General features: G+C 35.8%; 1 protein-coding gene across 1 annotated transcript; it reads left to right on the top strand.

Annotated features, from left to right (window-relative positions):
• Positions 1-4,861: 4,861 nt before the first annotated feature.
• Positions 4,862-12,486, top strand: LOC137929638 (homeobox protein DBX1-B-like). Its single transcript, XM_068772685.1, has 3 exons — positions 4,862-5,133; positions 11,322-11,539; positions 12,152-12,486. The coding sequence occupies exons 1-3, from the start codon at positions 4,890-4,892 to the stop codon at positions 12,305-12,307; spliced, it is 618 nt and encodes a 205-aa protein (XP_068628786.1). The 5' UTR covers positions 4,862-4,889; the 3' UTR covers positions 12,308-12,486.
• Positions 12,487-12,497: the final 11 nt, after the last annotated feature.

The following is a 12,497-nucleotide window of genomic DNA, read 5'->3' as shown; positions in this document are numbered from 1 at the left end:
CTCGAGCAGCTATGCTTTAGGTGCAGCTCTCTTGCAGGGGGAGTCGCCGCGCGAGGAGCGTCCGATCGCGTACGCCAGCCGCCTTCTGACTTCGGCGGAACGAAACTACTCAACCACCGAGCGTGAAGCTCTTGCAGTTGTGTGGGCAGTCGAGAAGTTTCGCGGCTACATCGATGGTCATCCCGTGCGCGTCGCCAGCGACCACCAGCCCCTGAAGTGGTTACTAACCTTGAAGTCTCCTGCAGGTAGATTGGTCCGTTGGGCTATGAAGTTGCAGTCTTTCGATCTCCAAGTGGACTACACCCCAGGAAAGGCAAACGTCATCGCAGATTCGCTCAGTCGACCGCCATGCGTTGAGGAGGCTCGAGATGCTTGTGGCGTCTGTACGGTGGTGGTTGAAACGCCACGATGGGAGGCAACCGCTCTTCGTAAAGATCAGCTCGCAGATCCTGAAATCGCGAAGATTATCCTGGGCCTGGAGGGAAAGGAAGAAGTGGAGATTTGTAGGTGGACAGATAGAGGTTATCATATGTCAAAGGGGATACTTTACCGATATACGGAAGCAGAAACGGAAGAACCGCAGCTTGTTGTACCAGTCAACCGTCGGAAGCAAGTTATGGTTGAATGTCACGACGCTGCAACAGCTGGTCACGGTGGTGTTGATAGGACTTTGCATCGTATTTCCCAGCGGTTCTATTTTCCTGGAATGCGTCGTTTTGTAGCGGAGTATCTCAAGTCTTGTACTGAATGTCAGCGTTACAAGCCTTCGAATGAGAAGCCTTCAGGCTTGTTGCAGACTCCAGTACCCGCACAGCGCTTCGAAGTTGTAGCAATAGATTTGTTCGGTCCACTTCCTAAGGGTCCCAAGGGTGAACGTTGGGTCCTTATTGTCGAAGACACCGCCAGTAAGTGGGTAGAGCTGTTTGCGCTTACTGAAGCTACTGCTGAAGTTTGTGCTAAGATCTTGATAGAGGAGGTTTTCCTTCGTTTTGGTGTTCCTAGGCGATTAATTTCTGACAATGGTGTCCAATTCGTCGCCGATGTTATGCAGAAAGCCATGTTTGTTTTGGGTGTTAAGCAGAATCTGGTGCCCCTGTATCATCCAGAAGCGAATCCTGTGGAGAGGAAGAACAGGGACCTTAAGGTGCAAATGGCTATCCTCGTGGAAAATCACCATCAAAAATGGCCTGAAGCTCTGCCCTTTATTCGTTTCGCTTTAAACACATCGTTGACAAAAGCAACCCAACAGACTCCTGCATACCTGACTTTTGCTCGCGAACTTCGCTCACCAATTGCAGCTCAGACGGACTTGCGTGCAGTTGTCGAAGCGGAGAACTACGTGCCGCAAATCACACCTTATCTGCTAAGACTCGCAGATACTCTCCAGTCCAGCAAAGAAAGTATTGAACACCAACAAGACCTCCGCAAAGCTGTTAAAGATAAAATTCGTAAAAGTGACAGTCTCGACGTCGGCGACCTCGTATTGATGAAAACGCACGTTCTCAGCAACTCTGCAAAAGGAGTCAGCGCTAAGTTCGTACCTAAACGAGACGGGCCTTACGTCGTTCAGAAGAAAGTTAGCCCAACTACGTACCTGTTAGCGTTTCCTGATAAGTCCGACATTACCATTGGGAAGTATCATGTCTCTGACTTAAGACGCTATCATTCGCGAGAGGGTGAATGCACTGAGATTCCTGAGCCTGTGGCTCCAAAACGTCCTCGCGGCCGACCGCGAAAGCTTGTGTCGGTTTGACCAGTTGTGAGGTCACTGGTCCTGGTCAAAAGGGGGAGTATGTAATAATATTGCTATATAAAAAAGCCGCCAGATGTGAAAGTTCCCGCGGACGTCGTCACAACGCTCAACCTTTTGTTTGTCTCGCCCACTCGTCTCGCTCACTCGCACGGCGTGCACGATACGCGCTCTTGCTTGCTCTTGGCAGGTAGCCAAGACGCGCAGCACGTGCGTCTGCGGCCGTTGGAGTTCAGAGAGTCGGATTTGAGCCATGGTTCGATGCGCAACCGCGCGTAGGCGAATTATTCATTTTCCGCGCACAAATTGTTTTAATAATTAAATAAACGTGTTTCCACATCACACGATACATAAATAATAATTGATTTCTTGAGTTGTATTTCCTATGGTAAAATTAAAATGGATTTAAAACTTGAAATGTGCTTTATTACTATGGTTACTAATTTTAAATAAATTTAGTGTGGATACGTAAATTCATCATCATTATATTAGCCGAACGTTTAAAGTTTTCCACTATACCCCTAATTAATAGTCATGGTCGCTTTATTTCGGAACGGAAGGAAAGTTTACATTATTTAGCGGTAACTAACATTAAATAATGTCGATCTAGTTATATCACCTATCGTAATCTATCGCAGCTAGATGATGGATGCAGTCCGCGTCCTTATGCGCATCCGCGTTCAGTTATTACTGTAAAGGGATTGAGGGTAAGCACCTCGAACGATCTCAAAGCTGTAAAAACAATATTTATAAAACATTAATTATTATTAACTGTATTCTTATGTATTAAGTGTTATGTTACTTTAGTTATCCAAATCAGCTTCAAGGACTTAATAAACGCTCCCTCATCCCCTGCGAGTGAAATTTCATAATACCCATTATTACCAGACCTCTACTTGGTATAAGAAATATTCCTGTTAAATTTCAAGTCCTCTAATCCTCATAGTTTCAAAGATTTATTTTAGGTCAGTACATAGGTGGAAATCCCTTATAATTTTTTAATATTTTTTTTAATTATTCTGCCCAGTTTATTCGGTTTTTGTTAAATTTATTGATATTTTTGTTACATTCGACGTGTTTTTTCTTAACTCCATTCACTTAGCATAAGCATTCATAAAGTCTTGGATAGTTTAATATAAATAACATATGTAGCATTATTATGTTAGTCCTATCATTTTATTTAGACATCATAAAGCAGGAACAAATCATATAGTATACAAAGATTCTTAGTTTTTATTAATCAATAAAATAAACTTGATGTTTTGGTTAGTGTATCAATATATTAGCGTTACAAAGTGGATGTATTTACACGACACTGGCGTTATTACACATTTAGTAATTTGGTGTACTTCACCTGCCCTTTTGCGTTATAATTAGAGGTACGGAATTTTCGCAAAAAAAAAATCACCAATTTCGCATTTATATTTTTCAAAATTTGCAAATTTCGCATAAATTTCGCATTTATAATTTCGTAAAGTAAAAAAAATTGGGCAAATTAGATTTTTACAAAACAAAACTACTTGTTTAGCAATTTTATTACTAAATATAAAAATAAAGTTTTATAAAATACAAAATTGTAAAGTACAAGTCTTAACATTAAATATTTTTAATTAATTAAAAGATAACATTGTAGTAATTTCAACACTCGACTCCTTATGCGCCGTTCTCCGGTCTGTTACGACGACATTGTATATGCTGAAGAAGCGTTCAGCGTCCACGCTGTTGGTTGGACTCCAAAACTCCACTCTCCAATACTCTGTAATGCTGCTTCAGCAAAAGACTTATAGTTGCATTTGACAGCCAACAATATGTCCTTTACATTGGGGTTTTCATTTAACCCTTTGACTGCGATGAACGCTTATATGCGTTTGGAAGAAAAAATGTTTAAATGCTAGGAAACACTAAAAGCATTATAAAATGAAATAAAAACATTCAAATTATTTGTTTAAATGAGTATAATGGCATAAAATCAATAGAAACGCGTTTTTATTAAAATAATTAATAAATGTCAGTAAAAAGAGATTCTTTAATGACTATAAAGGAACAACAAAGGAAAAAAATAAATAATTTTTACCACGATATTTAAATTATTTGACTTTTTTCTATCAAACATTTTTAATTATGTTTCATAAAATTTTTTTAAAATTAATGTTTTTTTTATAAAATATTTTTACTTGGATCCGAGATCAAGATTTAATACAAGTTTAGTTAATTTATTGTCATTTTAAATTGATTTGTGCATTAAAAAAGTATATTTTTTTTAAAGTATGCATTTATTTAAACAGAAGACGAAAGCAAAATAGTATTTTTGTTAAATGGTATAATATAAATATTTATTTAGCATTAAAAGTTTCTGAAATTTGTTGTAAAAATTCATTCCCTGGCGTTCGTTTTTGAAAAAATAATTCCGCAATCAAAGGGTTAAAATGACGGACCGATGAATAACCTATGAAAGTTAGAAGAAAGAATTGCGCATACCCATCAATTAGGAGGAATTTCTTGGAAAGAAGGAATTTTCGAAAAGCTTTCGTCCTGTCGAGTCAGTTCGTGTCCAAAAAGTCGCATCGACTGTTTCGTCCGAAACGAACTTCGCTCAAGTTCAATAGGCGCGAGTCGCAGCTCGGGAGATACGATAATAATTAACAATCCATCATACGAACATTATCATACATTTCGCATTTATTCGCATTTATGTTAAAATTTCGCATTTATTCGCATCTATTTCGTAAATACGAAAATTCCGTACCCCTAGTTATAATCGATCTTATTTCCACAGATTGTCTAATAATATTCCTCTACTAATTTAAAATACATAACTCCAGTATTCAAAACTACGAAGTGACGTAAGCAACGCAGTAATACTCGTAAAATTGAATAGAACTTGTGAAGTAATATAAAACACATTAAAGAGGCAGTTTATTGTAAACAAACCGCAGCTCGGCGTGTATCATCAGTTAGTGTTCGTCAAACGTTCACTCCATCACTGTTTCTTGCAACGCCCAACTGTGGGGAACCAATCAGGAAGCTCGCAAGAACACGGCACGCCTTTTGCTTGCGCTTGCGCCGATAAAATAACCCCAATGTTGTTAGTGTTGCAGATACCCTTCACGAGTGTGCACGGATTTTGTGTTGTAATGCGATGACGTCTATCAACAGTGATGTAAACACTAATAAACTTAAGTTTAGTGTGGATAGTATTTTAGGAAATAGCGAGACGGGGAGTGCTAGTACGCCGGTGGCGGAAATCCCGCGGTCTCAAGAGCCTCCGTGTGCAGGCTGCGTTGCCGCTCTGTACCGCTGCTGCAGAGATGAACCTCCTCTTCTTCAACTCCCTCTCTCTGTTCCCTATGCCCATTTACATCCAGCTCTAAGGCCTACGACTGGTAGGTAGCCTTCTCTTAAAAAATAAAAAAATAAAAATGCTTGTAGTATAGCTATAAATATTCATGAAAAATCTCCTTTTTTCTATTGAATAGGACTATTATAATGTATATTAGTTTATACAATAATTTAATAACCTTTAAAAATATATGAAGCTCATTAAATATAATCTCCATTGGGTTAATACAGTTCATTAAAAGTTGAAGCCAGTTATCAATAGAGAAACACTCTCTTCTTTGGATATTTATTCACTACCAATGTTGAGGATTGATATTCTATAAAACTGACCATAAACTATCGAATTAAAATCAGGATTAGATGACGGCCAATTTCACTATGATAAAGTGTAAATTAGCTTTTAAACAGCGCTCTTCAAACCAAGGTGTAGGACCCCTCTGTTCCGTGAACTCGTTTCCGATGAAGCTGTAAAAGCCGCAAGGCTAAAAACCAAAACTTCACATGAGACATAACTTAAAAATACCGTATATTTGATATGGAGTAAAATATGTTTAACAATATTTTAAACATTATAATTTGCTTACAGTAAGATGAAATAAACCAAAATACCAAGAATCCAGAACAGTTATAATGTGAATTCTCAATTTCGTTCGAATCGTCAGCAGACGGTGGATGTTTGCAATTTCCTACTGGTCCTATTGGAAGTCTACAAAGGAGATATTCAGTGGATATAATAGATAGCCCTATTGTTGAAATTATATTGATCTAGTTCGAGTAATGTATGCCGGATTTAAGAAATTTAAGTTAATAATTATAATTTTTTCAAATCGAGCACATGCTTATTTTTTATGCATATTACTTTAATTAAATATTACCAACAGTTTGAGCTAAGGTTTTTTTTATGAATACCAATTTTGGGACCTTCTGCGCCCGCTTAAGCAATCTAAGTCGCATAGGTAGTTTACACTGATCACTTGTGTTCGTCATGAGACGGATGTCAGAAGAGCCAAACTTAGCCAGAATCAGGTTAAGTTGCCTAATAATGGATCCTAAACTTTAAACAACGGGAATTGTAAGCGCGCCGTGATCTAGAATGTGCCGACAACAAACTAAGATAGGATTTTTTGTGGCCACTTTCATAATATCCTTGATAAAGTAGTAGTACAATTCATTTCCAAGTTTTATTATCATTTAAAAAACCTTCCTTTATAAAAGAATTTATTACTGTTTTTCAATCAACAATGTCGTTTTTGCTGTAGGACGTTAACACCTAAAGACAGTCTCCCCCTATACATTTTCAATAAGATGCAAGACAAAGTGAATAGGTTTCTTCTGGCAAACATATACTACCATTGTAGATCTCGTCATCGCTTAGCACCAGATGAGACAGAGGTCAAATTCTTTGCCCATAAACGTTAAAAAAACTTTGTTGGTAGACGGAGATCGCCGCGGGCGCCTTAAGGTCTAACAGAAATTTAAGGTCCCAGCGACCGTCTGTATACAGTTGCCCACAAGGGTTACTTATTTTATGAAATTTAGAGACAAGTTTAAATGTTAATAGCCAAACAGCATTATGGACAAAGTGTTGCCAAAATATTAATTTTCATAAATTGTGTACGTAAAAGTCCTAAGTCGTACGCTTCAAATTTAAAATAATAAAGCCTCTAAAAGCACATGGTATATTCGAAATATCTAAGTTACTGATGACAACACCAATCGATTAAATATTTAATGAATAATTTAAATAACCATAAAATTAATGTCATAATTTAAATAACCATAAAATTAAAGTAATAATTGTGTATATCCAAACCATATCCAGTAAGCGATAATGAGTAAACAATATTTCTGAATTATGATACAAACTCGGCGTGGCCCGCAGTGCCATTGGAAGGGATAATTTCATAACATCCATTCTTGGTGATTGTCATGCCTAAAAAATATTTTTGCCAAATTTCATGTTTATAAACGCTGCATAGTTTAAAAATATCCAATATTATAATGAGCGCTCTCTTAAACACTTTGCGATCTTCCAAATCTCTAAACCGTATAGTTCCCGAAATAGGTGGAAATTCTTATATGTATACGTACATAAATGTATACTTCGTACTGGCAAAGGTTGTTTAGCTTGTCGCAGTCCAATAGAAAAAAATAATAACATGTATTTCCAACTGACACTTTATTCATACAATTTGTATCCTTTTCTTAAACAAGGATTACCTAAATAACTAAGCTTTCTACTCTTTACATTGCAAAAATTTAGCATCAATCTAATTATATTTTCATAGTAATGTTTCATGTGTACCACATTGAATTTTATTTACATCCTAATGTCTTTTTTATCTAGATCGACTGCAAAAGTTTGAATGCGAACCGCGAACTAAATTTGTTCATTTTCAACATTCGTTCATAGTTCATATTCATCTTTGTCGAACTATGATGACTTATTTTAAATTTAGTATGGTTTACGGACCCTTCTGTTCCGTGAACTCATGAAGCTGTAAAACCCTTAGAGCTAACAGCATTAATTTTATTAGAAACAATAGTTGACAAATATCGAAAAAAATCACCGAAATTTGGGGGTCGTTGGTTAGAGACATAAGGGAAAGTAATTTTATTTATATACATTTGTTGCTTTTATCGCTAATTGTGATCTCAGTAGTCTAAATTCAGCAGTAAAACTTGTGGCAGATTAGGGTTAATTTATCGCGCTTATCAAATGCGTTCAATAAAATATCTGTTATATTTTTGCATTTAAATGAAGGCAACAATATTTTACGTAAATCTAACACCAGTATATAAATAATCTAAATTTTCTATCGAAATTTATTACGTTCATAAATATTAAAATATCCTAATTTTCTAAACTTGTTGTTTCGGGTTGTCTTTTTCTTTACTCTATATAAGAGATTTACGCTTACGTTCTGATGCATCATGATATCTCTGGAACGCTTAGAGGGATGAAATTCTTTATAGTAGCAATATTCCTTTCAACAGAATTTACGAAATTCAGTCCGCAAAGTAGGTTAATTAGGCGTCAATTACATTAGCTAAGCAGGCAGCTTGATAGCTAACTAGTATATTATAAATAATAGCACTAAATGTCATACCAATTTTAGATTTTTATTATATACATAAGCATATTATCAAAAAAATAACATGGTTATTTTAAACTATTTTTACTACAAATTTTTTAAATCCCGTGTATGCTTGGTCTAGACAAGTTTGACTAGTGTGCTTAGATATAGATCCTAAAGAGACTACAGAAAATATCTCAACTTACGTATTTCGCTCATTACATTCTCCATGTTTTCTGATAGATTCGATGATAACTATGCCGGCTCATTTGTATGTGTTGTATCTTAAAATTCAAAAAGCAGGACGTTCATCCAGTGATGAATTATACCATTTACATTAGAGTTACCATTATTCAAACGTTTCGTTAACCTCAAGTTTTCACAATCTTCATTATTCCGTTATTGAGAATGCCGGCGCTGGTAATGTTTATATCAATTTGGGTAAAAAAATTGAATTCTTCAGAAGTACGTCTTCTGATCTTGAACTGATATACAAAGCCAAGAACAAGGGATCTTATAATCAAAGCAAACTAACAACGCATAGAACAACAAATAACAAAGTTCAAAAGATTTTCGATTTTTGTTTGAAAAACGTGCAAAACTGGAACAGAAGACAATAAATTTGTCAAATTTCTCTCCTTCCCACTTTGATCGCTCATGATTTTAAACTAGATATTTATATATTTATCAGAATCGATCCGTTAACCGATAACTGCTGTCTGAAGGAAATAAAGTCATAGAGATTATACTTTGTTGTATATGGCACATATTCTAATCATATTCGACAGAAGTAAATGATGTGAGGAAAAGACTGGCTGCACCAAAAACGTTGTGATCATGATACCCAGTTTTTGCACTGGGAAATCAAACGCAACGTTATCTTACGTCTGGAGAGATCACTTAACCTGGCACCCTTAATTCTGGAACAGAAATACTGCATGCGCTGCATTGTTACCGACGGTCTCTGGTCAAAATAATATAACTAAAATGACGATATATAGGATCAAAAAACATTACATAGAATTTTTAAATTATGAAATGTGAAATGCACTTCAAGCAACTCGAAGGAATTCGTTGTCATCATTACCTGACTTAACTGTGGATTTGGAATAAAAACCTTTAATGCCATAATGAACCAATATTGTCTTGGTTAAAAGTTATTTTATAAATTAATCGCATTAAGGGTAGTTTCCAATTCACATGAAAATTATTATTCCTTTCAATTAATAAGTACTTTTGAAGTAGCTTAATCAAATTGCGGAATTACCACACCATTTTTTTTGTCTGGGTCGGCATTTCTGCGTTATTTGCTCTATTAAGGTTTAAGTTTGACAAGCTCGCAGAATCCATAACCTGCGAGCTTGTCTAACCTAAACCTTTTTATGTAACTCATCCCGAGTGCTCCTTCGAGAACCTCTGCCTGTGCCGTTACATCAGAGGCACTATTATCGAATTGACCCACACCCTAACATTAAAACATTTATTACGTCATCTTTTACGAAACAATTAGTTTATTAGATGTAAGTATTTACGGACAACTGACCCGTTTGTGGGAGTGAGATGGCTTCTTTTATGCATCCTTGCGAGTTCTTCAAGTTTATTTATTAATATATTATTTATTATCATTCAAATATAGTCTATAATTTTGTAAATTAAAAATAACCAGATAAATTTGAATCGAAATCTCTTAACATGACTTCAAGGGTTTTATCGCCGAATTTACTTTACTAGCAACGAATAGAACCGCAGAAATAAACGATAGCGAACGAAATGGCAGAGAATTTATAAGATATTAAATGATAACACTTGCATATAGTGATCACTCTGAAACGCTGTTGGGTTGCGATACGCCAATAAATTCTGGCAATGCAAATTCTGCAGAGACAGATACTAAACATTAATTAGTTTTAAGACTAATCTAAATTAAAATCAATCTATATTCTAAAAGCGTTTTTATAATTTCGGTTACTAAATCTAAATTTTTAGTCGCTTTTTCTTACTAAATTAATTCATTCGTTCATATCAGCTGATAGACTAACTCTCGCGTCACGCAATGATCGCCATGTTGATCGGTCTTACTATATTATCAATACGTAATAAATTATCTCTGAAACTATTGATTTTTGGATTGGATTTATCATATATTAATTGACAGCAAATGAGCAATAGATTCACGCCGTGTCTTGTGATGCGAATTTTCTTGTGACGCGGTACATCGACTACCGTGGGACTATAGTTCACAATTCTTTATATTGATTAGACATTTTATAAAATTTTAGTAAAGCAGTAAGTATATGTAACAAAATATGAGCTAATTCTCGGTGCCGGTTATGTGGAATTATTAATAGCGAATTAGCGTAACGGCACGCTTCCCACCTTGAGACCTAAGATAGTATTTCTCACTCAGGAATTACACTAGCCTCCTCAAAACAATATGTTGACAAGATGATGTTAAAAAAAAGTTTAGGTGCCACTTTGGTACATGCTTTTTTGTAACTAAGAAATGGTTTGTCCGTTAAAGTACTCAGACAGGTAACATCGGTTTGAGCACTTCCACCTGAAACTGAAGCTTAGAACTTAGCGTTTTGCATGAAGGTTAATATTATTGAGTGACCGAGAGAGCCAAATACAAAATTTCTTTTTTTCATTCAACTCTGGATTGATTACATATCTCAAATTGACGTCGAGATAAGTCTATCACCTGTTCCGATGGTACATGCCTATATCTTAAAAAACAGACGAATATAACTCGACAGGACTTTGTTGTATCTTTAAAAGAATATAAAATTTAAATCATTCTTAAGGTACTTACCCTAACCACAAATAAGTTCTGACATTTTATTAAATTTGATTATGGGAGCTTTTTAAACATTACCTCGATATGGTTAAAGTCTATATATTGCCCACAGAGATTGAAAACTAGACGAAGTCGTCTTATGTATTCAAAGTTTGTATTTGTTTCTGGTGCTGTGTATATATCATACCTCCTGGGAAAATTGGCAATGTTTTTGAGGTCATACTATAATAAACTTTCGACTGGTATTAAGCATAACAGTCAATGTTTTATTTTTTTTTATGTTTCTCTTAAAAGCACTACAATTCAAAGAATTGCACCTTCGACCAAAAGTATGTAATTCTAAACCTTCCGGTTTCAGTATACAGATTGCCCATCCCGAGAGCGTCCTCACCACAACAGGCAACACCTCCCCGCTGTGACGTATCATCCAGCGGAAAAAGAAAACGCTCGTGGTCACGAGCAGTTTTCAGTAACCTTCAAAGGAAAGGCCTGGAGCGGCGATTTCAAATACAAAAATACATCACAAAACCTGACAGGCGACAACTAGCAGCCACTTTAGGACTCACCGATGCACAGGTAAAAACGTTTTGAAATATACATGTTTACACCCATACTTATTAATTTTATCCTCTTTTTTTGTTAATAATTATTGGCGAGCGTATTGCCTTATAAGCATTCGCTATCAGTCAAACTAGAGTGGTGCAGAAGTAAAGGGCTGGTATAAATAAATTGATGTAACATATTTTAGATTGATCGCTTTATTGAATGTGATTGGAAATAGGCCTAAAATCATTAAACCATGCAGAAAAATGATCTACGCGTTTAATACTTTAAAGCTTTTATAGCAAACACTGTATAGAAATAGGAACTCTAATAAACACGGCACGATTGCTCTTTCGCTGCGGCAGTGTGTTGTTCGATGATTAATGTACAATATGCGTAAAAATTAACGTGTCGCTTGTTTCTTGGTCAAGTATTATACACAGACATTTAAAAACGACTCATACACATAGGCCTTCACATGGATATCAGCAACTGACCCTCGAACAGAGGCCGTCACGCGTATTTTGTCTAAAAGTGACACGCTTAGGACATCACACAGATGCAGTCTATAAGCGACACTCTGCGGTTGTAGCGAAGGGGTTAAAAATGATCTGATTTGAATCCTATAAATTATGATAATTCCAGGTGAAAGTGTGGTTCCAAAATCGTCGCATGAAATGGCGGCATACGAAGGAAGGTCGCGCAGGTCTTGGTGGATCTATGGGCGCGATTAAAGACCCTGACTCTAACGTCATCACGGATGACAACGAAGACATCGACGTGGATACTCTTAGCGACTGAACTGTTCAAGTTTTTGATGTAGTAAAAAAATACTACCTTCTAAAAAATAATATATTTTAGAATTATTTGATTATTATTAACTAATTAATAAGAGTTACGTCAATACAAAATAAAAACTATTTAAATATATAATTATATAAAATATAAATATGTACGTATTATTTGTTACATAGGTTATCCGAGGCTGTCT

This window comes from Battus philenor, unplaced genomic scaffold, assembly GCF_028537555.1.
Source record: "Battus philenor isolate CCGP_79_NKW_IND1 unplaced genomic scaffold, ilBatPhil1.0.hap1 SCAF_11, whole genome shotgun sequence".
NCBI lineage: Eukaryota > Metazoa > Arthropoda > Insecta > Lepidoptera > Papilionidae > Battus > Battus philenor.
This window is presented reverse-complemented; position numbering and strand designations above follow the sequence as displayed.

Excerpts from the sequence above, each read along its gene's own strand:
- LOC137929638 (XM_068772685.1), top strand. The coding sequence starts at position 4,890 with ATGACGTCTATCAACAGTGATGTAAACACTAATAAACTTAAGTTTAGT. Across the intron at positions 5,134-11,321 it reads AGCTCTAAGGCCTACGACTG|TATACAGATTGCCCATCCCG; the intron begins GTAGGTAGCCTT and ends TTCCGGTTTCAG. Across the intron at positions 11,540-12,151 it reads TAGGACTCACCGATGCACAG|GTGAAAGTGTGGTTCCAAAA; the intron begins GTAAAAACGTTT and ends TGATAATTCCAG.